General features: G+C 37.9%; 1 protein-coding gene, 1 long non-coding RNA gene and 1 pseudogene across 16 annotated transcripts in view; 1 reads left to right on the top strand and 2 right to left on the bottom strand.

Annotated features, from left to right (window-relative positions):
* LOC310741112 overlaps window positions 1–22,743 on the top strand; it is a 318,731-nt gene that overhangs the window by 72,377 nt on the left and 223,611 nt on the right. Inside the window, exon 2 of the long non-coding RNA XR_014537837.1 lies at window positions 5,907–6,643. This is a non-coding gene — a long non-coding RNA (uncharacterized lncRNA). The remainder of the gene's footprint in view (window positions 1–5,906; window positions 6,644–22,743) is intronic.
* On the bottom strand, window positions 1,014–3,525 carry LOC310741524 (protocadherin beta-16 pseudogene; annotated as a pseudogene). The gene has a single exon. The product of its transcript is annotated as a protocadherin beta-16 pseudogene (transcript).
* LOC310741043 (protocadherin alpha-C2-like) overlaps window positions 8,917–22,743 on the bottom strand; it is a 76,993-nt gene continuing 63,166 nt past the window's right edge. For 13 of the 14 annotated variants that reach the window (XM_083568397.1, XM_083568394.1, XM_083568395.1 and 10 more), the window contains 3 exons: window positions 14,480–14,538; window positions 12,195–12,283; window positions 8,917–9,315 (listed from right to left, as the gene is read on the bottom strand). In XM_083568397.1, the coding sequence (XP_083424523.1) occupies window positions 9,005–9,315; window positions 12,195–12,283; window positions 14,480–14,538 (459 nt within the window). In that variant the 3' untranslated portion in view covers window positions 8,917–9,004. Of the gene's footprint in view, window positions 9,316–12,194; window positions 12,284–14,479; window positions 14,539–16,375; window positions 22,343–22,743 lie in introns of those variants that run through there. The other variant, XM_083568393.1, reaches the window with a different exon arrangement.

Here is a 22,743-nt window from a genome sequence, read left to right as displayed (position 1 = left end):
CAAGCTGCTTTTGAGCTCATCTCATTCATTTAAGTCTTTCCCGCTGGAAATGGCTATTATATCTGTAGAGAGTTATCATTTTCATATAATTTCTGCTATTAAGACATTCATAGCCACAATCCTGCAGCATGAAGGAGAACCATTGTCTCTGGCTAAACCTGGATTTTGAACTTTCTGAAATCTTTAGAGTCAAAGAAGCTCAAAATTTTGATCATGTCCATATAGTCCCAGATCTCTGCAGCTTACAGCCATTAGTCCCAGTAAGTGTTGTTTTGATATATTTCTTTGTTTTTCAGTCTAACTCTTAATCCAAAAGCATTTTTCTGTATTAAGCACATTCTCCATTAGTTCCCAAAAATAAAGAAAAAAAATACCATTATTTTCAAGGCAATATTGGTACTGTGAGTTCTCCAACATCTACTGTACATTCTGATTCTCATCCAAAATATACTTTTTATACTTTCCAAACAAACATCTGATGCTGTATTGTCTAATACCAAACATTTGCTCAACGCCTTCAGTATGTAATATATTAAAAAAGCTTGTCAATCACACAATATTAAACAGCAGACAAAGGAATAAGACAAAAGAATTTGCAAGTTGACGCCATGACCTAAGGATGGCAAAAAACTGTAGGTTGATCCTGATGTAATCTTAATAATAAAAAGTGCACTAAATGGCATTCTGATGTAAAAGTGTAAAGACTGTATTTGTACATATTTGAAAAGAGAGGTTGTCCTTTTCCAAGAACCTGAGGATCAAGACTCATCTGTCTGGTCAATAGCAACAGTGGGCATTCTTTTTTGGATAGGGTGCATAGTTAATTTTAAAAGACACATGTACTGCTTTCTGAGACTATTGATCTACCATTAAACAATAATAAAGATAGAACTCATATAGTTCTTATTGTATGAACAAAATTATTCCCTGTTTACAGTTGTGTGCATGAGAAAAAAAGAGAAAATAAATAATAATTATTATTGTTATTGTTTTATAAAATATGGAAAAAAATCTTATCTTACCTCATTTTCCACTTCTGAATTGTTAAGTGTAATCAAATTCGCAGATAAAGTCTCTTGTTGAACCTTCTTCAGAGTTCCATCAGCCGTAAGTGTGGTGTCATTGTAAGAAGTGATGAACTTGAAGTCACTGGTGCGTGACCCTGTAGTTAGATATGTGTCATAATTGTAAGAACTACGGAGAGTTCCAGTACAATCCACTTCTGCATAATTGGGAGGAAGATAAGTGCTGGGAATGGCCACTGCTCCATCAAACAACAGTCTGGGCTTTCTTCTGTGACAAAATCTCAAAGCCAGGATCAGAATAATGAAAGTCAGAAAGAAGGTGGAAACAGAAACCAGTGCAATTATCAAAAAGAAAGTCAGTTTGGAATTGCTCTCATTGTAATTTATGTCTTTTAGTTCTGGAACTTCAGCAAGATTATCAGAAATAAGTAAATATACAGAACAGGTAGCAGAGAGAGGTGGTTGCCCATTATCTTTAACTGAGATAACAAGGTTCTGTTTCATGCTGTCAGATTCAGTAATGTCCCTCTGAGCCCTGATCTCTCCACTATGGAGCCCAATAGTGAAAAGTCCGGGATCAGTAGATTTGATGATCTGATACGACAACCATGCATTCTGTCCAGAATCAGCATCCACAGCAATCACTTTGGAAAGCAAAGAGCCAGAAAGAACAGCTTTAGGGACCATCTCTGTCATAAATGGCTTTCCCTCTGGATCAGGATATAAAATCTGGGGGGCATTATCATTCTCATCTGATATGAACACACTCACAGTCACATTGCTGCTGAGTTGAGGAGAACCATTGTCTCTGGCTACAACCTGAACTTTAAAGTCTCTAAACTTCTCGTAATCAAATGATTTCACAGCATTGATCACTCCCGTATCTGAGTTAATGGATACAAACGAGGTAAATGGAACACCATTCATCTCACTGGGCACCAGAGAATACAGTACTGTACCATTCTGCCTCCAGTCTGGGTCTCTTGCATTAACAGCACTAATAGATGTTCCTGCTTTATTATTTTCCATTACATATGCAGTGTATGACAGCTGCTCAAATACAGGTGGATTGTCATTGATGTCAGATACAGATAGATGGAAGGTTATGGATGTTGATAAAGGTGGAGAGCCTCCATCAGTAGCAGTGATTGTTATATTATAATCTGGTGTCATCTCTCTGTCTAATAAACGTGTGGTCACCAAAGAAAAATAGTTTTTGATAGATGGGTTTAATTGGAAAGGAGCATTTTCTTGAATGGAACATCTGACTTTTCGATTATCTCCTGAATCGTTATCCTGAACATTAATTATTGCCACTTCAGTTCCTATCTCAGAATTTTCAGAAATTGGATCATTTAATGATTTAATTATAATTCTGGGTTCATTATCATTTTCATCAGTAATGTTTAAAATAATTTTGGCAGTGGATGCTAAGCCAGGGCCATCTTTAGCCTGAACTCTCATTTCATACGTAGTTTCTTCTTCATAATTAATATTTCCTGTTACTGTAATATGACCAGTTGTCTTGTCAATAGAAAATAATTTTGATGCTTTATCAGATATTCGACTAAATTCATAACTGACCTCCCCGTTCACGCCCTCATCAGCGTCTGTAGCGCTCACTGTAACTACTTCTGCACCCAACGGTGCGTTTTCAGCGAGAGTAACCTTATACACAGACTGACTAAAAACCGGGCTATTGTCATTAGCATCAAGCACATTGATGTGGATTAGAGCAGTACCAGACCTCTGTGGAGTCCCTCCATCAATCGCAGTAAATATTAAATCTATTTCATTCGTCAGTTCACGATCCAGCTCTTTATCCAAAATCAGTTCCGCATATTTTCCTCCGTCCGCGTTTTCTTTAATTGACAAAACAAAATGAGCATTTCTTTCAAGTGAATATCCCTGAACCGCGTTTTGGCCTATGTCAGAGTCATGAGCTTCATCCAAAGGGAAACGTTCTCCTTTAACTGCTGATTCCCGGATATCAAACATTATCCGACCATTAGGAAATCTCGGCGCGTTGTCGTTTGTGTCCTCAATCTGCAGTGAAATGCGATGCACTTCAAGTGGATTTTCCAACACAAGCTCATAATTAAGAATGCAAGAAATTTTCGACCCACAGAGCTCCTCTCGGTCTATTGTTTCCGCCACAACCAAATGTCCATTACTCACATTAATTTCGCAGTATCGCTTATTGCTGCCTTCCGTCTCTATTCGAGCTTTACGAGCGGACAATCGTTTCAGGTCAAGTCCGAGATCCTTTGCTATATTTCCGATCACATATTGATGCTTTGTTTCTTCCGGGAATGTGTAGCTCAAATCTGTTCGGACAGCGCGAATGATGATGAATACCCATGCCAAATGACATAATGTCATAAATGAAGATATCATCTTTTCCGTTCTCATTTTAAAATGGTGCTGTATTCTGGAGTACAGTCCTCAGTGAACACAAGTTTCTGTATCAATGATTTTCGGTCTCAGGGAAAGCTGGAACATTACTCGTACTGGGTGGTGCGAATTATTTTTCGTCTCTCGGTATACAGCGACTCTTTGAGTATATTTAGAGTACTGCAACGTGCTCTTCTCTACACCCTCATACCAGTCTTTCACCTATTTGCCACAGCATTTATGAACGAGTTTTAACGATACTGTTCATAGTATACACTGCGTCATTTTACAGGATTTGTTCTTTTAAAAAAACTAGTTTGCTAATGTAGAGGTGTGATATTTAAACATTATAACAATCTCCCAAAAACGCAACAGTAAGCAAACAGTTTTCCAAATGCTGTAATATCACCGATTGATTCACAGTAAATTCACGATATGAAACGGTATTTGGGGATGTATAGACGGTATAAAAATTGTAACAGTTTATTTTTTAATGATGATTGTCACAAAGAGGGGGGAAATAATTTTTAAATATCAGGTTACCTTCTGCATAATCCACAATCTTATAATATGGTACAATAAAATAAATAATTTTAGTTTACAGGACATTGCACTAATCTGGTCAAATCTACTCTAGACGCTGTCTTTTAGTCGGTGGTGCTGAAACAGTCTTCGTCATATTAAATACACAGTGAGTGGTGCATACGCATACGCATTGAGATAATATTCTCGTGTAGAGAGCAAACAAATATTTAAAATTCGACAATTGTGACTTAATTTCTGTAGCGATAAATGTTGTTTGATGAATGCTAAAGCGCGTAAAGCATTTTGCTTTGATTAGAAACTTCTCTCTTTCCGGGTCTTGTTATTGGACATCTCCTTACTTTGTCATGATTACTTTCACATGAGTTCAGTTTGTCCGGTTTTTTCTTTATTGGAATTTGCATTAAAGCAGATTAACAAATAATTAGACGTAGTTAAGCTTAATAGGTTTCATGACGCATAAAAACAAGTAGACAAAAAAAAGGAATACATGTGTTATATTACATTAGTCACAACTATTGGTCCAATTTCCATTTGCAAGGTCTTACCTAAATTAAACTTAGTCCCAGTCCAGGTTACCCATTTAGAATAATTTACAGTGGTGATAAAAAAAAAAAAAATACGTACTTGAAACAAACAAACAAACAAACAAAAAAACCGAAATCAAGCTACACTGCTTCTGCAACATGCCTCAAGTCATGTATTTAATCATAATTACTTCTGGATTCAATGTCGTTTGTGAATTTTATATTATTGGTCTTTCTCTAGGTTTGTTTATGCTGATCATTACCCTATACCAGTCTACTTGAAGTTTCGGATATTTTCATAATTAAATGACCTGGCAGTATGGATCACTCCAGTATCTGAGTTAATGGATAAAAATGAGGACACAGGAAAACCATTTATCTCACTGGGCACCAGAGAATACAGTATTGTACCGTTCTGCCTCCAGTCTGGGTCTCTTGCAGTAACAGCAGCAATATAATGTCCAGGTTTGTTATTTTCGTTTACATATTAGCTTATAATTTTTGCATAAAGGCAGAAAAATTGTCATTGATATCTGACACCTTGATATTGAGTATCGTATCTGAGAACAGAATAGGTGTACCTCAATCTGACGCCGTTATTGTAACATTATATTCAGTTACTTGCTCGCGATCGAGTGGTGCCGTAGTAATTAAGGTGAAATAGTTTTTGATAGATGGTTGTAATTTTAATGGTAACTGATTGGGAATGAAGCAACCAATTTTACTGTTTTTACCAGAATCCTGGTCTTTTACATTTATATATAGCAACTTCTGAACCAACAGCAATGTTCTCTGGAATTGGGTTCATACGAGATTTAATTGTAATCACTGGCGCATTGTCGTTAACATCAAGTAGTTGGGAAGGCGGGCGTGTAGTCGTTGACGTCCTGTACCTTTACAATAACATTATGAAGCTCAAGCGGATTTTCCAAAATAAACTCAAAATGCAAAGCACAAGGTGAGGTTATTCCACACAATGACTCCCGATTATCTCTAAAATAACGATATGTCAAGACTCTACTCCAGATCTACTCCACAATACCACACTTCACCTTGGTCTTGCTTTGCGTGATCTTAACCCTTTAATATCCAGGGGAAGAGCTTTGCTTAAGCTTCAGAAAACGTATTTTGTTTTTGATTCCTCTGAGACAGAATACCGAACGTCTCCCACAATGACGGAGCTAAAAAATGAATAAAGCTGGGCTGAAAACGTCCAAAATAATATACTTTTTATCCTTGACATGTTTGCGTCTTTCAGATATATTATTTTGCGATAAGTTTAATTATTATTATTTATATTATTTACAGGTTATTCTACAAACAGCAGACGTAGATACACGCATTTTCCACTTTGTTTTAGTGGTGCAGAATCCTTGCGTTGTCCTCTGAAAATATAATTAATGTGTTTCTTTGACAGAGAACTTAAAATTGGAGAATGGCGACACTGTGAGGCAAACCAGGAATGTGCAGTGCTTCGGTGGCGATAAAGCGGGAAGACATGCCTGTGTATAAGAGCTGTATGACCGGATTTAGTTTTCAGCAGCACAGACAGCGACGAGAAGATCCGAGGACGACGGAGTGATATTGTACCAGCCATATGTCTAATTGTATCTTATTCATTATGGTTATTTTTTGTAAATATCCAAATCTACCGAACTGATAAACGTTGTATTGTTTATAACATTTATACCATAACATTTATTCAGACTACATCTGTATACTTTGCACACACATACACATATAATACACCCTCATTCAATCATTTACACCCTTATTCAAAAAACAACACGGACCCAATCTACATCTGGACTTTGCACATACACATATTTTGTGTTTACATTGCATACTATGCATTTCATACATTTATTACATTTTTGCATTTGCACAAAATTCTTTTAAAATGTGTAATTTAATATTTTGCCTGCACTGCTGTTGATTAAGAATCTTGGAAATAATGCTTTAATAAGTTTAATATTTGCATGCTTTCGCTTAGTAGTATATTTTACAATAATAATTATTTCATGCATTAAACTCTAACTGAACTGTCTAACAAGGCCACAGTTTAAAATGTATAAAAATGTATATTGCACAACAAATAATAACTTGCAGTGTATTAAACTTGTAGCTGTATTTTTATAAGCTGCTGTATGTGCTGTATGTGCTGTATACCATCTACCTGCTTCTTCTGACTTCAGAAACCTTTTTTTTTTTTTTTAATCTGTGGATTAATTTATTTCTGTTTGTTTTAATATTGCTTGATGTTAACCTAAAGATTCAGGAAAAAAAAGAAAAAATTGCATATAACAATTGTTGGTACTTATGAAAAAAATTTATTTGTGGTTTATAAACAAAACACGTTAACAGATTTCATAAAGTAATATAAAAAAAAATGGGAAAAGGAAATAAATAAAAAAAATAAAATAAAAAATAAAAAACACAAATCCACCACTACACTGATGAGCAGGTGTACAAAAAAAGGTGTTCAATATATTTGCATTGTCAAAGTCAAGAATACAGCGCTATCTCAGCACTTATTGACTTAATAAACATTCACTACATACAAGCAGAGTACATACACAATTTTTTTTTTGTTTGTTAGATGTTTTTATCATTTTGATATTTTTATTGTGATTTTTTTAAGTTTAATTGGAAAACAAAGTTGATAATGAATGGGATATTTGAAGCGGTTCAACATTAATTTATTTGTTCATGAGTTCAAATATATGTATGGTTCAGAAAAAAAAAATATTATTCCATAACACTACAACAATACATATATCTAGGATGTTTATGTTCACATTGATGTCATCAGGACTACATTGTCTCCCATGTGGTTTTGCATCAATGACCTATAGCATGTGCTTATACAAAAGAATATGAGCAATTAGATATATGTCTATGTGTTTTGTTTGACAGTGTGTCTCTAACTACAGGAAAAATGGTTTAAAGTAAATCTGAAAATCATATTATATATATATATATATATATATATATATATATATATATATATATATATATATATATATATATATAATGGTTGGTTTTATCTGTGTATCACATGCAAGCAGCACTTAACCACACCTGAAAAAGGCTGTACTGTGTGTTTGTGGGTGTAGTCGATTATAGCAGCACTGACATCCATCCTATCCTTTGTTTAATAGCCCTACTGCCGAGACAAAGAAAAGTATTATTTTGAAAGAAAAAAAAGAGGGATCATGAATCCTTACAAAATGGAAATAAAATAAAATCAAAGGCATGAAAGCTTCTGCTGAGTTCTTTAGTGATATCATGCAGCTCAGCATGCTTTATTACCATATTTAGCTATTTGTACATCTATGTATACCAAACTACACTCTTTGGAATAGATGTAGATCAAACCGTAAAAAAAAATAATAATCAAGACTCTTTTCATTGCTGCTTGAGCACTTTGCTAAGATGGAAGTGGCTTGTGTGTTTGTCATAAGTTCCAGTAACAGTGCAGAGGCTTGATCTGACTGTACAGGTTACAAGTCAAAACCTGTCTTATCACTGTTATTCAGTCCCACATTAGAGCTGTTCTGATTGTGCACGGCTGTAAATCTAAAGAAGGACTGAGGAAGAGACAGCACGAGCAAAACCTATAAGCACTGAAAGCCAAAGCTGTGGTGCACTTGAAGGGGTGAATGTTTACCAGGCCTTGTCTAAAAGGAAGCAACAAGCAACATTCCTGCTTAAATTACATAGGCTTTAATGTGGTCTATTCATATTGATCATATTAGATGGTGGATTCTATATTACTGACATAACTATGAATTTATAATATGGAACAAGTTTATACATTTAAAACTATACTTTCAAATGAATAAAAAAATTAATTTAGGTTTTAGATTTGTAGGTTGTTTATTTATTAATTTTTTATTTTATTTTTTGCAACTCTGAGTAAAGCACACGTGAGGTTTCAGCAGTAGTGTGCCACTCATAGGCAGCAGGGGGCTCTGTGAGCACAAACCCTCATTTTAAACGACTATTATACTACCCCTGAAGTGGTTTTCCATCGCATCACACACAGTGCTTACCAGATTATATTTCAATTTAACAACTTTTGGTTGTTTACAATAAGAATTCCTGACATAGTAATGGAATCATGTGAATGTCCAAAATAACCGCTTGTATATATTATACCTACAGATTAAAATGCCATTTATGTATCATACTTTGAAATATATGCCATAACTGGGTCTTGGAAACATGTGTAGTGAGACTAAGTAGCACAGTAGAGAGTAATAAAATAGCCAATTATTGCCTCTTGGGAGCCGCCATGGTTTGAGGTTTAGGGTCATTTGATGTCAAGCACAAAGAGAAAAGAGACTCAGCACTGGGTGGGGCTGTCAAATCAATCTCCCAATCAGCAATTGAGAGCGGCAATTAAAGGGCTCTTTTCTTCTCTATGATGTATATCTTTTTCTGTTTTTCTTGTTTTTTTATTTCTGTAAGTTCAGTAGGCAGGTTGTTGTTTTTAAACTGCCAAATTCTTCATTACTCCTCGCCATCATCTTTGCCCTTCTCCTTTTTGTCCTTTTTCTCCTTCTTCTTCTTTTTCTTCTTCTTGGGATCCTCTTTTTTGCCAAAGCTAATAAAGTCCCCCTTCTCATCCATGGCGCCAGGGTCTTGCCGGATGGAGATGATTGCAGGTGAGCCAGGAATGATGAAGGCTTCAGGAGGGGTCTCACCTGGCTTCAGGACCTGTGGAGGACCATAGCCTGGCCCAGCACCATAACGGAAGCTCCAGCTATTACTGTTGATCCCAGCTCCAACAGGAGGAGACAGTTGTCCTTCAGCTTCTCCATCTGTATAAGAGTGATAATATTATTTTTCATAGGTAATTTATAATTGCCAATAATATGATGAATATAGTTACTTTTACATTTTTTCTGTCCTAAATCAAGCACTTGTCATTATTAATAAATACATTTCTATAAATATAATTCTCTAAACTTTTAATTATCTTTGAGTTAAACCTCAATTAACCAAAGCCTGAAAAAAGAAGATTCAACACCGAAGATGTAAAACTTATAAGTTTCTCTAGGTGTTGATCACAGTTGGGTTTGGTGAAAACACTGAGCAACATGTATGTATATTTTCTACATATGTGTGTGTGTGTGTGTGTGTGTGTGTGTGTGTGTGTGTGTGTGTGTGTGTGTGTGTGTGTGTGTGTGTGTGTGTGTGTGTGTGTGTGTATATTACTTATGACTAGACTGTGAGATCTGTTTTTGAGTCTGTGTGTAGTCTTGCAGTGGGCTCAGATGATTACATTTAAGCAGACCTAGAATGTGCTCTCTACTTCTTAAAGTACATCTTCACACACACATTCATGCCCACTCTGCATATACCCTTCGGTTTGGTAGATTTAATTTGCCTAAAAAGCATTCTCTGGGCAGAACAGCGATAGCATATTCTCAAGAGAAATACCCTGTGAAACGTCTTGTCCTGGTCAGAATTATAGATTGTTAGAAGATACAGACCTCTAACATAATTTTCCTGACATCAGTTTTGTGTGTGTGTGTGTGTGTGTGTGTGTGTGTGTGTGTGTGTGTGTGTGTGTGTGTGTGTGTGTGTGTGTGTGTGTGTGTGTGTGTGTGTGCTTGTTTATACTAACTCCTTGCCAGCCTTTCCCTTTGTATTTCATCTCTTGCTCTGTCGTTCTCTGACTACTCAGTGCATTCCTGCCAGTTTAGTGTGAATGCACTCCAGGTGTGAGACAGTGCCAGCAGCATCCACACTGATAAATATAACAGCTCTCACACATTCTTTTTTTCTACATCTCTTTTTCCTTTAAATAAATCTCAGTAAGCAGGTTAACATGGTACCCAGATATATTTGGGTAAAATGTTTGTACACAAATGCCACTTTTATCCCATGTTTGGCATGTCTATAATTTCTTTTTAATGTATTTTAAGCGTAATTACTACATTGAACATTTTTTATTCTTAAATAAGCATATGCTCAGCCCACTGGCATCTTTAGTCCTCCACCACACCAGGCTTGCCTCTCTGATCCATCTTTTTCCTCTTTCTCTCCGAGCATGAATGGTTGTTATGGAAACTGCCTCCCTTGCTGCTCCTAGCCCACTCTCTGCCATTGCAGCAGTCTCTCTCTCCCAGTTCAGCACTGTTGCCTGGCAACAACTCACACATTGTTGCCTAGCAACAGGACCACTGCAGGGGACTGCCACTCCTCAAATGCTCCTTTCCTACCTTTTGCGTTCTCTTAGCACCCACCTCCATCTTATCCTCAATATCCTTAAACTCCACATGAAGAGTACACTCTCATTCACTTTCTTCTTGCTTACTCTTCAGTTGTTCTATCTTTTTTTATTTCCATTCTGCTTTGTGAATCACCTTCCCAGCTCCTGTTTTTACTCAGTGATTGCTGCTGAACAGAAGTATTGAACTAAATATATTACCATCTGCTGGATGATAAAGCAGTGCTTACACAACAAAAGTGTAGATCTTAGTCAATAAAGGTTTTGCAAATATTTTAAAAGCAGTGTGTATACATTTCAGATTTTATCAACCATTTAAAATGATAAAAAAATAGCTACCACCCTGTCTGTCTTTAAACACACTCACACAGGTCAAATTGAGTATGCCAGATCATATACAGTATATGTCAATATTTCAGTTATCCTTTCTCTTGCTGCTCTCCAATCTCCTTAATAATCTAGCAGATCAATAAATTTGTGTCTGCCTGGATCTGTGATGAATACCAAATATGAACTAAACAAACTCACTAACCAAAGCCTACCCCTGTGTTGTGTCATTTAATATCCAGACCAGAAGCTTTGTAAATATACAAGGTCAAGTAGATTGGACATAAGTGTTGTGATTGACACAGAGATGTAAGTGGGTTAACAAAATCGCTCTTTACATTTTATTAAGTATCCTAAGTTAACTCAGGCTGCTTTCTACCAAATATATCCTGTCTTGAAACACAGCATCAGCTAATAATTAAGCACAAACACAGACTAATTACAAGTCTTGGTAGTAGATATTTAGGAAGCATCACTTCACTAGATTACAGAGCAAACTGTGCAAGCAAAAGAAGGACCAGGTTTCTCATTTCACACTAGCTTGCCACTCAGTTTTTCGCTTGTAAATATTCACGGTTTTCATTTAATCACCATAATATTACCCAAAATTCAGTGTATTTTCTATTTTTTTATGGCGCAGCCTGATACTAGAATCATTATTTTTTCCCCCTAATTAATCTACACTCAGTACCCTGTAATGACAAAGTGAAAACAGAATTCTAGAAATGTCTGTACAATTACAAAAAATAAATACATCAATATTTAGACCTTTTGAAAATTAGCTCAGGCACCTCCCATTTCTTTTGATCATTGCAGAGATGTATTTACCCTGTCTACCTGGGGAAAGGTTTATTCAATGGACATGATTTGGAAAGTAAATTTGTAAAAGAAAACATTTGTAAATGTATGTCAGACCATAATTATCATTAGATTTGTTTAGCAAGTAATTTGGAATTGTCACTTTATTGTGTCATGCTGTCAAACATTGTATCTCCATGGCACAAATATAGAAAACAAATAGTCTCTTGCTGCTTTGTTACCCTATTTTTCATGTGATCAAGACCTTTTGAGAAATTTGAGGCCTTTTGAGAAATCTGTCCAAGAGATACTCTTGAAAAAAAAAATTGAGAGCCTTACCTGCAGCACTGGACACTGTAGGCCAGTTCTGCACAAGCATACCTTGTGCACCCTGCATCATAGCTGAGGTCTCCTCCATGTGAACGGAGCTGCAACATAAACATTTATGATTCGAAGCTGCACTACTAGTTTCTGTTATTGAAAAAATCAGTATCATGTGAGCAATAAGATTTTACAAAACCTATATAAAAGTTGTTATATCAGAGTACTGCTTGTGTGCATGTGTATGCACGTATGATATGCATCAATGATTTCATATGGAAGTGTGTGATTTAGCAGTATGAGCATGTTAACAAGTATGTTCATGATCTGATGTATCTGTGTATGCGTGTGTATGTGTGTGTGTGTGTGTATATGTGTGTGTGTGTGTGTGTGTGTGTGTGTGTGTGTGTGTGTGTGTGTGTGTGTGTGTGTGTACGAAAGAGAGAGAAAGAGTGTAATTCTGTTGTACTTTGAGTCATGAGTGGCACCAACCATAGAGAGATGCTGAAATTGAAAGTGACAGACAGAGAAGGTGTTATGGGAAGGAAAAAAGTGATGGGAGATGGCAGGGAGAACTGAAAATAAAAGGTGATGTACTTATTTGCCATATTTTGTCATTACTGTCAGTAATTGTTCTTGTACATTATCTCAAAAACTGTTTGGAAAATCTCAATTATTCACCCTCTACTCCTACAAAATACTCTAGCTGATCAAAAACTCTCTGTCCTCAAACAACCTCAGTGTTGGCTCCTGCAGCAATTAGATGTCAGCAGCAAGCATCCATACATTCCTAATGAATAAATGAGACACAAAGAAGATGCATGTATAGCAATGTATCTGCAATGCAGCAGAGGGTGTGTCCAGCTCACTAAAAACTCTTTGGATCTGTTTCATTGTATGTTCTCTGTTTGAGTAAGATAGAGAGACATACTTAGGCTGTGATGGATTTTTTAATACTATTAGAGCTGAAGATTATCCTGTGATTTGCTGGAACACAAGGTTCATATTATAGATATGGCCAGAGAACTTGAGAGCTTTAGATGTGATTGTGTAAAACAGCAATTCAGAGCCAGGAATGAATAATGGTGCTGGACAGGTTGGTCAAATACACAGTTCCAAAACACAAGTAATAAAGATAGATGGATAATGTAATGTTTTAGTTAGACTACGCTGTCATCTTGAAAAGAACTCTAGTTGGTTGTTGGTTGTTTCCTGAAACACCTATATCATGAATGCTCAAAGTATTTGGGTAATTTGCCCTGCCTATTTCCCTGCTTATTGCAACCTGCCAGGGCCAACTTGCTACATCAGGATGGGACACAGGGCAACAAAAGTCACTTCGAGAACTGCTCTATTCACCTTCTTCTGCATATGTGGTCTCAAAAAATGCCCCTTGATTTGGTGAAACATTGAATTAATATTGAACCCAAGTAAATATTAAGAAATCCTTCTCAAAGGTGTTTTTGTTCATGCTCGCAATACAGATGCATGAAACCATCCATGGGTGTTTGTGTCTGTGCGTGTATCACATTAAGTGTGTTGGTTTATCTCATACCAATTCCTGAGTGTGAGATAAAAAAAAAATAATAATAATTTTGTGATACAAATACATGCATATAAATACACACTGCAAATGAGAAGGAAAGGTTATTATGCAAAAATGCATTGTTTGTGTGTGTGTGTGTGTGTGTGTGTATCTGAGTGACTGAATGAAAGAAAAGGGTGAGAGAGAGAGGGGTGGGGGGACTTTTAAGCACAGTTTGTCCTTCAAGCTCAGGACTGAAGGACCTAGCATGTGGTACAGAGAATGCTGATGACCTATATCCTTCAGATCTGCTTGATTGTGTGTGTGTGTGTGTGTGTGTGTGTGTGTGTGTGTGTGTGTGTGTGTGTGTGTGTGTGTGTGTGTGTGTGTGTGTGTGTGTGTGTGTGTGTGTGTGTGTCTGTTTGTTTGTCTGTAATAAAAGCAGACACTGCTGTTGGCTACAATAGTGGTTATTTTACATTGGTGGCAGCTTCTGGTGCTCATGTCTGATTTTTCTTTCTACTGCAAATCATTAATCTCTTTCCATATTCCTATTATTTGTTCTCCAATGTTTTCTATTTTATAGTTTTTTTTTTTGTTTTTAAGTGGAATTGTTCTTATTATACTGTAGTAAATATATAATATGACAGGGAACAATATATACTCAAGATTCTTGTGTACAATAAAATAACAAAAAAATAAAGGATTGGATTTCTATCCTGCTTTGTGTAGGTGCAGACTGAAATGGTTTGGAGAGATTAAGAATAGAAGTGCTTACCTCTGCACTCCTGCCTTCAAAGATGCAGAGTACCGCCAGTCAGCATTCGGTCCCTTGGGCTGAGAAAGACAGAGGGAAAGAGGGAAAGAGAGAGGGGTGGAACAGGGTTAGAGAGATTTTCATCAATAAATCATGAAGCTATGTATGAGTCTCCTGAATGAAATTCTGATATAAGCTGTGTCTAACAGAGATGCTTATAAGCTCAGGCCCTGGAGTTGCAGTATTTATTCTGTGTATGGTTTTTTCTAGATGTGTATTTGTGTCTGTTTAGGACCTCATAAGCTCTGTAAGGAGCCAGGGGCTACTCAGATGAATTACTGCTACATCAGTTGTCCAGCAGATGGTTTTACCACCATCTCTTCATTAAATCCCACCCTTTGCCTATAACCTCAATCTACAGTCCACATAAGCACCATATTTCCAAAAACCAATTTCCCTTTAAATTTTTGTGCTCCTCCTGCAACCCACCATTATTTACCTAATTCACTTTCACTAAATAGAATGACATCATCTTAAGTAACCAGCTGATCCTTTGTATGTAATGTGATATTACAGCATCCTCCATCCCAAGAGCATTGGCCACAAAGCCACTGAAACCAGACTAACCATTAACCATTAACAAATGAACAAATGAACCACATATTGTGCACTACAAGTACAAAAAATACATGAGTACATGAGATGTTAAGAGTGATGGGCTGCTTGTGTAGACCACCAAAATGTAATAAATCTTATTAAAGTGCATTTAAAGTCTTTATAGAGCACATGGATGTACAGCTCAATATACCTATAAGCATACTTCACAAATCTGCCAAAATGTCCACACTGATCTACTGATACACTTTTCAACAGGCAAAGCTTTGTGAAGGAGATCATCATCCAATCTTTTTATATTTGTCCTAGTAAAGAACTGGGTTGGGTATGTGCTATGCTACAGCATTACTAAGTGACCCAAATAAATTGGATAAATAATATTCTATGATCAGGTGAATTCAGAGGGGAGGGAGCATGTGCATAATCACACAATCTAATTTACCAGACAGAGAATTAAATCAGGAGGTTAATTTCTCCTATACGGCAGATAAGGGCCATATCTTTAGGCTTTTAACACACAAATTGCTGTTTCACACACTTCCTCAAAGACTAGGCAGCAATCTGAATCTCTGACTATGTGTTCTTTATTCCAACATTGCAAATCTGTCAGATTTTCAGCCTAAATATAGTAAATCTACCCTGGGTCAACTAATAACCAGTTCAGATTAGTTATTTACAGCAGACCTACAATAGTCCTGTCCATTCCACTGATCATGACTACACAGCAATTATACATTGGCCACATAGTACACAAATATTGTGTACAATGCCAGCATCCATTGTGAAAGTATTTAAGAACATTGTTAATGCATATTTAGTTTTGTCTTTTATGTTTTATATGTTATCTATGTGGTGCAGTGTTTTTTGAAGCTGCTGTGTGGAATTGCAGCTATTGCAATAAACCAGTAATAAGATTAAAAGTATTTAAAGGTTCCTTAGATATCTCAGTTAGGTAAAGGTAAATATTTACATATTCACAAAGGTAAAAATGTGGATAAGGAGGTTCAGCTCAGGCTGGAAGTGTTAAATCAAATACAAAACAATATCTGGTATTTCTAAATAATGCACCACAGTGCCATACATTTCTCAGATATGAAGTACACCAAGCAAGTAGAAAAAAGTCAAGTTGCCTTCATATGTAAATGGATTTATCACAGTTGTGAAAATAACATAGTGCCCATTTCTATGATAAAAAATAAAAGTTCTTAATTTAATATTTGGTGAAACAAATCATTGCTAACAAGAACATCTAGACAGAGTGCATATACATATATGTACATATGCAATAATCTAAAAACACACCTGTATTGCTGCATCGGGCATGCTGAGTCTACGAACAAAGCCACTGCCACTTGTAAAGAAGCGCTCCGAACCCCATGTCCCACTGATGGGCCGGCCCGTGTTGTAGAACATGAATGTGTCACTACCTGATGTGGCAGTCATACAGGTTTTGTAACAGTATGTTTTGGTCAGAGAGCCATTACCCCGAACCTCAATGTAATGAGGTTCGACTTTGAGATCTCGGCGGAGCACCACATTGTTGTTGCCCTGAGACCCTCCACCTGCACCTCCTCCAGACCCACCATCTTGTGTGCTCTTCTGAGACACACAGCAGGGTGAGCATGAGCCAGGTTGTGTACAATAGGCATGGCACCGGACTATTGCTAAAACCACCACTGTCACAAGAAACACAAAAGTTGTGGCACTAAGAGCTACAATTAGGTAGAGTGTTACTTTAGAAAAGAGAGGTGTGCTGTGAGGACGAACTATCTTTTTGGGGTCAGGTGCAATTTTAGGTGGCACCTCCATAACAGCTATGTTGATGGTGGCAGTAGAAGAAAGAGCTGGATCTCCATGGTCTTTTACCAACACAGTGAGACTAAAAGAGGTTGAGTTGTCTTCTAGGACTCGACGTGTTGTACGAATCTCCCCCGTGTGCTCATGCACTTTGAACAGGTCTAGATCAGAGGACTGATCCAAAACATAAATGAGCCAAGCATTTTGTCCAGCATCTGCATCATATGCAACCACCTTGGTGACCAGAGCACCAGCTTCAATGTTCTTCAGCACTGTTTCTGTGGAGCGTGTCCCATTGGCTGGAGGATTCACAATCTGAGGAGGATGATCATTTTGGTCCATTATATAGATGTAGACAGTGGCCACACGACTGAGAGGTGGAATGCCCCCATCCTGTGCTTTTACCTGGAAGTGAAACTCCCTAAGTGACTCATAATCAAAGGAGCGAAGAGCATAAGCTACACCTGTGTCTGGCTTAATGGAAACATAAGAAGTGACAGGAATTCCATGGTTGTTGTCAGTCAGAACGGTGTAAGTTATTCGGGCATTTTCATTCACATCTGAGTCAAGAGCTTTGACAGTGCAGAGAGAGGCTCCAGGTGCATTGTTCTCCATAACATACACAGTGTAAGAGGTCTGCTCAAACCGTGGTGGATTGTCATTAACATCTGCCACATCCACCTGAATGGTTTTCTTTGAAGAGAGGGGTGGAGTGCCACCATCTGTGGCACTGAGGGTGACATTATAGGCTGCTGTGGTTTCCCGGTCCAAGAAGGCAGAGGTTACTAAAGTGTAGTAGTTCCTGAAAGATTTTATTTTAAAAGGAAGGCCGGGTGGGATCTCTAGCATCACTTGCTTATTTGGGCCAGAGTCCCGATCAGTCACACTGATCAAGGCTACAACGGTGTCAGCACGGGCATCCTCTCGCACCGGGCTGGACAAGGATGAGAGCACAATGTCTGGAACGTTATCGTTCACATCCACTACCTCCACCACCACTTTACAGTGGGCAGCAACAGCAGCTGGTCCCTTGTCCATGGCCTGAATGTACATCTCATACGAGTTTGTGTCCTCGTAGTCCACATTGCTCCGGACTCGGATTTCTCCAGTGTTGGTGTCCATGCTGAACACCTGCCTGACCCTTTCCGGAGTGTAACTGCTAAACGAATAAAACACCTCGCCATTTGTTCCCTCATCCTGATCCGTGGCGTTTAATTTAATAACTAGTGTGTCTTTTGGTGAATTTTCCAGCAGTTTCACTTTGTACACAGAGTTGTCGAACACGGGATTGTTGTCGTTTGAGTCTAAGACGCGCACGTTAATTTTCACCGTACCTGTCAGTGATGGAGTGCCGCCGTCAGACGCTGTCAAAATCAACTGATGATACGGCGTCTGCTCGCGATCCAAAGGCTTTTTTAACACAAGCTCGACGTGTTTGCTGCTGGGCGACGGTTTGTTGGAATCGAGAGCAAAATGTTCGTTTGGGCCGAGCCGGTAAAATCGGACTGAGTTGGTCCCGACATCTGGATCCAGAGCGTGCTCGACGGGAAAACGAGAAGTAGGCGACGCCGATTCCGTTATTTCCAACTGGTACTCGTCTCTTGGGAACTGCGGCGCGTTGTCGTTCACGTCGACCACCTCCAATTCGATGCTGTGGACCTCGGAAGGGTTTTCGAGAAGCAGATCAAAATTCATAACGCAGCCGCCGCTCCTGTCGCACAACGCCTCGCGGTCGATTCGCTCGTTCGCGAACAGTTTTCCGTTTTTTGGATTCACATCTACGTACCGTTTTCCTCCGTCGGCCGTTACCTTCATATTTCGAGCTGAGAGCTTTGCAACGTCCAACCCCAAATCTTGCGCAATGTCACCCACGATCGCTCCTTTGTCAGATTCCTCTTGGACTGAATAGCGGATTTGTCCAAGTACAAGACCACAGCAAAGGAAAAAGATCAAAAATGACAGAAGAGGCACATTTTCCCCACAGCTGCAGCATCTTCCAGTAACAGCCATTACGAGCTCCCGAAATGGCCAAACGAATTAAAAAATCTCTCTTTGCACCAATGCTTCCCTTCCCACCACGGCATTAATGTGGCCTAATTGTTGTCCATTTCTTGGAGATGACGGTTTGGTAACGAATTTCGGTGTAGATGAACACAGATACACTCAGTGGCTGCGTCCATGTTTTCTTTGTCCGTGGTCTCTTTGGCTTTTTTTTTTTTTTTTCCTCGCCTTTGCGCGCCGTTAGCGGGTGTGTTGCCTGCCGCTGGTACTCTCTCTTCCTCTATCTCTCTAACACACACACACACACACACCCTCCCCTTTCTCCTTCCTATGTATGATTTCATCTCATTTCTATGCTGCTATGCTTTTTCAAAAAGCGCCACAGAGCAGCTGTGATTTCACAAGTAAACCAGGCTTTCCTTCATATAATTCAAACTCCACAGAAGCCTGACAAAATTCAGGAAAATGTCTAGAATAGTTTTGCGGTTTACTTTATTAAGCTCTGGGTTGCTGATTGGAAGGTCGGGGGTTTAAGACCCAGTATCACCAAGCTCCACTCCTGGGCCCTTGAACAAAGGCCATAACCCTCTGTGCTCTGGGGCCACTGAATCATAGCTAATCGCTGGGATATGTGAAAAAAGAATTTTACTGTGCTGTAATGTACATCTGGCTAGGAAAAAGCCATTAACTTTAATTTTTAAAATCCAGCATTTTGTTTAGTATTTAGAACCCCACTGGCAAACTATGAACTGTATGTAAAAAATAAAATCTGAATACTTTACATACTTTAGAGTAGAATATATTCACTTCTATGGAGACTTATGAAGCAAACACAATCCCCCTGACAGATTGGAAAGTATAGTCAATAGTTCTGTGATTTTTCTTATTTGTTTGTACTTTCTTACTTAGTCTGTGTACTATTATGTGTTGCACATTCACCAGCTATACATAAGAATAACAATAAACACCTGACTTAACCCTTGTGTTACATTGCAGGTCAAATTGATGAATTTTAAAGCTTACAAATCAAAATAAAATAGTTACAAATATTATTTTCAGCATGAAACTACATCTGCTTTAACCTGCTCTTCATATTCCTCTTAGCAAGACTTTCACATCACAAAATGGTGAAACACATTGGTCTTCATTCCAAATATGCATCAGGCAAAACATAATAAAGACTGTGCCAGGGCCCACTAGAATGGCATTGACTTGGCAGCAAGCTGGTCATGCCCAACTCAATATAGAAAATTATATTTTTGAAATTAATCAAGAAGGAAGAGTTTTTGTGTTTTTGAGAGAAGTGGAAACACCTGGATAAAATGCATTTACATGCATATTTGGGGTCCTTATCCTGGCTTAGGTCAATAAATAAAAACATTAATCAATGCAGGAGTTGTGCAATTCAGAGACAGGCAGGGTTATATTTTGTGCCACAAAGTCTCTGGAGACCTCTCATATTTTTGATAATTGAGAGATAATGGGCTGTGAGACAGGAGACAGACAAGCTGGCAGCTATTAGGACAGTGTGGGACTCTATAACCCAGAACCTAACATCACAGTGGATGAAAGGCTAATGGCATTCAGAGGTTACTGCCCATTTAGGCAATATATGCCTTTCAAACCAGCTAAATACTGCATAAAAATCTTTGCAATGCAAACACCAACTATGAATTAAAGCAGATTTTCACTGGAAAACTGGTTGGAGGAGCACCAGAGAAGAATTGGGGTACTAGGCTTGTGCTTGAGATAGCACATGGTCTTAGGGGGCACAACATTAGCTGTGACAATTTTTTTTAGACGCTACAACTTGGGTCAGAAGCTTTGAAAGAGAAGGCTTACAATGGTCAGAACGGTCTGAAAGAACAGGGCTGAACTCTTTGCTCAGCTGCTGGTAACCAAAAACAGGGGCTCTCAGTCATTCATGCTTGCCGTCACAGACATCACAGCGCTATAGTGTCTTACTGCACCAAAAAGGGGAAAAACTTTTTGCTTATTAGCACTTTGCACAAATATCCTAAAATCAGCACAAAAGAGGACCAGAAACCAAGTATGCACGTAGACTAGATCCTGGTATTAAGTAGAACTATTGCATATTATTTATGCATTTGTTTTTAATGAAAAACAAGTGAATTATCCTCATTGAGCCATGATCTGTGAGAAGTAAAGAACATCATTGCACTAAATATTGATTGAAATGGTTTATAATGGAGTTAATAATGAGATATAAACAAGGTTTATTGGTGTTTTTGTTTCTGAAACATGGTCAAACTGATCAAGGAATATAATAGATATAAAAATCTAATGCAAATAGCTGACACAATAACACTGACATTTTTTGACAATGCAGCTGTCTTTTCTTTGTATGTAAAAACAAACAGTGAATTGTGTATTTGCAGTGAGTTTTTATCAGCAGAGTGTGTTTATTTTATTGATTCTGATGTGGATTACAAAAGGGTGTAAGCATATTAATCTCACACACACACACACACACACACACACACACACACACACACACACACACACACACACACACACACACACACACACACTCTCTCTCTCTCTTTCTCTCTCCTCTAAATGTTGAACATCACAGACCACATGTTATCTCCCTCTGCTCTAAAAACATTTTATAAATGATATTAGCTTCCATCTGGGGAAGACAGATTGAAACATTGAGGTCTCACAAGATTCACAGCATTTTGACATTTCTCACATCTGTCCATATTCAAACTTCACATCACTTTAATAACAAGACAAAACTATGGGTCTATGGCATAGAGATGATTGTTACATTTTTTAGAAACTTGTATTCATTCATAAATTAAGAATCAATTCATTTCGTCTGGCCACCGAATATGTTCTGGTGCTTCCTGTCTCATCATTAAAAATAAATCCCATGCCTTTATCCTGACCTCTGTTATATAAGTGTGCTGAATTCGGACAGAAATGAACCCATCTGAGAGAGGCAGCACAGACAGACTGAACTGGAACTCCCCCCAGCAAGGATGCACCCAGGCATGCAGGCCACATTTAGAAAGCCTAAAAAATGCACATATCTCTCTCTCTTTCTCTCTCTCTCTCTCTTAGCTTTTCTAAGATTTTTTTTAACCCTTTACTTTCTCCCTGTCTCTCTCTTCTTTCTTTTTCCTGCTGAAATAGTGGTAAAAGGGAATGTGGTTAAATTTGACTAATTAAAGGTAATTTGTTAGTTTTTACTATTTTCATTAGAAGTTAGTGTTTGGGGGCTGCTCAGATTATATAGCAGAACAGAGCTACTGCTAGAGCAGATAAGAGCTATTGCTAGAGCATTAAAATTCCATTCAATAGGAGAAAAAATTCAACAACCTCAAATATATGCAATAGTGGCCAAGTTTAGCTGTTAATTATTAAAAGTAAAAGTGCAACTGGTTATATTCTTACTCGATATTTTTTTATCAATGTCAAGAATAATATTAATGAAAAATGCAGTATAAAGATAGCTATTATGTGTATGTGTCCCTGAATGTATTCTTCTATCAGCTTCTGCCATTATGGGTCGCCACAGCAGATCATGCGTCTCCATACCCCCCTGTCCTCTACATCTTTTTCTTTCGAACCAACGACCTGCATATCTTCCCTCACCACATCCATAAACCGCCTCCCTGGCCTTCTTCTTTTCCTCCTTCCTGGTGGCTCCATCCTCACCATTCTTCTACTGAACTTACTAAACTTAAAGATAATAATTTAAAGTTTTCTAAGCCTGTCTATTTCCATCATAATGTAACAGATGTGTCAGTACCTGCTCTTCAGTTGTCCCCTGAGCTCAGGCATTGGGACACCTGATCTTTTTTGCCTTATAATTCTTTATTAACCTGTCAGTCACCTGAATG

Source organism: Silurus aristotelis (assembly GCF_946808225.1).
Source record: "Silurus aristotelis genome assembly, chromosome: 18".
Classification (NCBI taxonomy): Eukaryota; Metazoa; Chordata; class Actinopteri; order Siluriformes; family Siluridae; genus Silurus; species Silurus aristotelis.
The sequence above is the reverse complement of the archived record's forward strand: the minus strand, read 5'-3'. Positions and strand labels throughout refer to the sequence as shown.